The 4,150-nt window shown below is 47.9% G+C and overlaps 1 protein-coding gene across 1 annotated transcript in view; it reads right to left on the bottom strand.

Annotated features, from left to right (window-relative positions):
* SRP72 (signal recognition particle 72) overlaps window positions 1-4,150 on the bottom strand; it is a 24,582-nt gene that overhangs the window by 6,734 nt on the left and 13,698 nt on the right. The window contains 3 exon segments of the mRNA XM_006027767.3: window positions 1,041-1,136; window positions 2,635-2,699; window positions 3,964-4,036. Coding sequence (XP_006027829.1) covers window positions 1,041-1,136; window positions 2,635-2,699; window positions 3,964-4,036 — 234 coding nt within the window.

The raw sequence follows: 4,150 nt of genomic DNA, 5'->3' as shown, positions 1-4,150 counted from the left end.
AGGGGGGGGGCGCGGCATTCGCTCACCAGTTGCTGCTCAAAGCAGTTTTGGAACTGGGGACAGGAAACAACTGTCAGGTCACCCAGTGCAAAAGGTCAGTCACTGCTACTCAATAATTAAGGCCACGGCACCTCCTGCAACTGAGTCCTGCCCAATTCTGCCTTCTCCTTGCTACTTAGTACTGGGGACACACATTGCCCTGGTCTCTGAACATCTAGAGTACAAGAGGCAGCACAGTGCCCATGGCTCTGACACAAGCTCTGGACACCCTCAGCCCTTCACTCCCTTGCATTAGAGTTGCCGTGATGTGCGAACCAGCCTTCTGCTTGGAGACACCGTCTACAAAGGAGCAGGTCCCCACACCTCTGCCTTGTTAATACAGCAGCCTATACCCTTTGACAGCTGCCCATCAAAACCAGAGATGGGGATGGCAGGCTTCAGCAGGATTCAATAATCCCAGCAAGCTAACATTCATTTACTGCTCTCTGCACGTCAGCCATTTCCTCAGCACCTGACGACTTGGCCTTTGAGCCAAATTTGCAGACAGGTGCATTTGGCAAAGCCCAGGGTCCTTGCAGGAAGAAAGACAAGAAAGAGGGATGCAGCCAACAGTTGGTGCTGCAGCAGAACAGTTCCTATGGGACTCAAGTTCTCCAATTACTCCTGGCAATTAACTACCTACCAAAATAAGTGCTACATCCTGTTCCTCCAAGACACATACTGGTCAGCAGGCACCAGAAGGGCTGGTAAATAGTCTGCCATTTCCTCCCTATAGCAGGCCTACCACTGGCCTCAGTAATAAACCTAATGCCAGAAGCATTTCACATGGATGAGGAGCAGAGAAGCTCTCTAATCCCCCAGCCTCAATAGATGGGGTTAGCACTTGACAAAGACAAGCTGGAACCAAAGCGCTCCTCTCCTGTTGAGGTGTACTGGAAGGTGGTAGGAGCTGGTGAGGAACAGGTGGACCCAAAACGCTGGACAGAAAGGCAAGGCAACTCAAGCAAAATTTTACATGCCATCTTTCCTGCTCTGCTTACCTGGAATTGCTGGTACCACTGGATAGCTTGTGTGAAGACCTCAATCGCACTGTCAATATCTTCTTCATGACTATACATTGTCACTAATGCAGACACCTGAAAATATCAAAGAACAGCTTGAAAGCCAGGATTTTAGTCATCTTGTTGCCAACCGAATGGAGTTTATTTACATTTATTTTTAGCACTTGTCACCTTAGGATGCTGACAGCTTGCGGCACTGGTCTGCCTGAGGGACACAAGAGCACAGAATTAAGGGATAGTTAATGCAATTGTGCTACCCCCTCAGAAAGGATAGGGAGCATTCAGGTGCAAGCCCAATGGTGCTAGTGCCAAACAGATGCATCTTCTGGGAAGTACCACCCCAGGAGGAGTGCTGGAGGTTACCATAGTACAATCCCTCCAACACTGTCTCCCTGGCCTTTCAATTAGAATGTGCACATGTGGTAAGGAGTAAGAAACACACAATTAGAGGGGAAGCTAAAAAAAAAAAAAATCATTAAAAAACAAGAAAATCAAGTGAAGCACTGCTATAGGGGAGTTCCAAAAGCAGCAACAAACCCATTCGCAATACTTCTACTCTCCAGCTCCTGAAGTCCTAGCCAGGATGTAAAGGTCAGGACAGCCGAGTTTGCTGCTTAGCAGAGTATCTGAATAAAAACCCCCTCCCCTCCAAGCACAACTGCCCCATTTTTCCAGCAGTTAGGTTGATGGTTAGGATACAAGAACTATGTTATCACCATGGAAACAACAAATATTACAAAAGCATGATTATGACTTTATTGCACAAAGGATGGAAGAGGAGATCATGTACTGTGAAGGACTTTTGTACTGTTACTAAAACCACAATAGCAGCTTTGACTGCTTATAAATATGAGCAGAAGAGTAACATGAGGGTACACATTTGCTTAGTATTTATTCTTTGGGTAAGTTGCCTGCCAGATTTCTTTCTTTTGTTGTAAACATATGAAAATCTTAAAGTCAATCCCCTTGAAAGGAGCTTGTATCTGCATGGCAAGGAAGAAACTTGGAAAAGGGGACAAGATATTGAACCCCAGCAGCTAAGGCGGCCAAGGTGCCTACAGGATGCTTTGAGCATCATACAGACCTGAAGAGTCATGTTTTACTGGCTGGCTCCACCTTGCTTCCAGCTACCGGTTAAACATGAAGGCATTTTGAAGCTCCTCTTTAATAAATTCTTAACATTATTTCCCAGGCGAATAGCTGGCCTAGGATATTATCCAAGTGCAGTTGAAATACGAGAGGGGTCTGAGCAGCTGTGACCAGGAAGGATGGTAGTTCATAGCCTCTGGCAATCATTAATGTAAACTGTTAGCCTCTGGCTGGCCAGCTGTGTCCAGGATAAACAAGATGGTTCCAAGTTCTAAAATCTACTGAGGTATAATGTTACGCAGGAAAAGTCTCTGCAAGCAAGCATCACTGCAGGCAGAGGAGTGAGCCAAGACAGACAGCATACATCAAGGGCAGAACTGAGCCTTGAGAACCAGCAGGAAGGGGACAACAGGAACAGAGAAAGGGCCCTGACAAAAGGACATTGTGACAGTGCACGTCTGGGCACATAGTAACAGCTACTCACCATGCCTGGCTTGTGCTGCAACTCCTCTAAGCTCTTCAGGATGATGCAGGCTTTTGTGACGCTACCTTAAAGAAAGAAGTGTACCTTCAGCTGTACGGCAATGCTTTCCTTGCTCTGCTGCTTCTTCACCCTGGACCCGCTTTCCCCACCTCTGCCTAGAAACATCTGAGTACATGATGGTCAGGGTGGGGGAGGTGCCAAGGAGAATGATGACATGCTACACCCTCCCCCTGTTCCCCACCTGGTGAGGAAGCTCTCCACCACAACTGCTCAGATGACTCCAATCACCAGCTATTAGCAGGAAAGTGACAAATCTCAGCACTGCCTCATTCTTCTGGCATCAACCAGAGCAGGGTTCTGGGTTCCACATGCCCAAGGGATGGCAGGCAACTGGCCCATCCAAGGGGCTCCTTCCTGTTTAAGCCTAAACACAGGGGCTTGTGGGCAGTACTGTATGTGCAGGCTCACAGCAGAGGCAGGAAAACAAATGGCTGGGTGGCTTCTACAGAAAGTCAGAACAACCCTGCATGGTAGGATCCTCAACCATGGCCCGAGTTGCGTTAGACCACCTGCTTCACCGGGTGTAAAAATCAGACAAGCACAGGGTAATTCTGAAGCCTCCTCAAGCCATACTAGGCCAGACTGTCTCCTTGTGTACATCAAAGAGTCCCACCCACTATAGGCAGCTTTGCCAAGCAGCCAGGGAGCATAAGGCTGGCACTCTGGACAAACGGACACTAAACCTATGCCAAACATTGTGTGGGACAGTGCATAACTGAGCAGGAAGGGACTGGGAACTTGAGCAATATTCAGTCAGCAGCAGTAGCATGCAGTACACTGATCTTACTGCTTTGCCTGCTGGAGCAGTTGCAGGAGAATGGAAGAACCACCCCCTTGCTCAGCACACACCCTGAACACACTGGACCTGCCAAATTAGACCTTGGATTACTAGCATCCTGCCCTCACTTTCTTCTGTTAGTCCGAAGCACCCACAATAGTTCATCTTCCAAGATCCTGAAGGACCAATACTAGCAGTGCCCAAAACCATGCCCTGTTAGCTTCCCAGGACCCCGGCTTCAGGGTGGAAGCATTCTAGGAGTATCTATGCCAAGCTCTCACCTAGCAGCACGCTCCTGTTTACTAGGAGACTCCATCCCACTATGGTAGTGGATGGGCTGTCACTGTAGCATCATGGATTCATCTGGCTAGCCTAGATACCCCTGTAGAGCACTACAATCACTGTAGTGTAGATATACCTTCAAAGTGTGTCCTCAAACACAGGGCAAATAGAAAGGCAAGCATTTCCCAACACAAAAAGGTGCCTCATACCTTGAGCAATTTTCAGCTGTGCCATTGTAAGCTTGATCTCTGCCGCATTGGCAGGATGTTGATCTGCAAAATCCTGAGGTAGAAACAAAAGAATGCATGACCACGTTCACAGGCACCAAGTAACAACTGCAGCTTGTCCTATTTTAAAACTAGTCTCCAAAATAAGGCGTGACTGCAACTGTTGGGG

This window comes from Alligator sinensis, unplaced genomic scaffold (genome assembly GCF_000455745.1).
Source record: "Alligator sinensis unplaced genomic scaffold, ASM45574v1 scaffold989_1, whole genome shotgun sequence".
Lineage (NCBI taxonomy): Eukaryota > Metazoa > Chordata > Crocodylia > Alligatoridae > Alligator > Alligator sinensis.
Note: the sequence above shows the minus strand (reverse complement) of the source record. Positions and strands in the feature narration are given on the sequence as shown.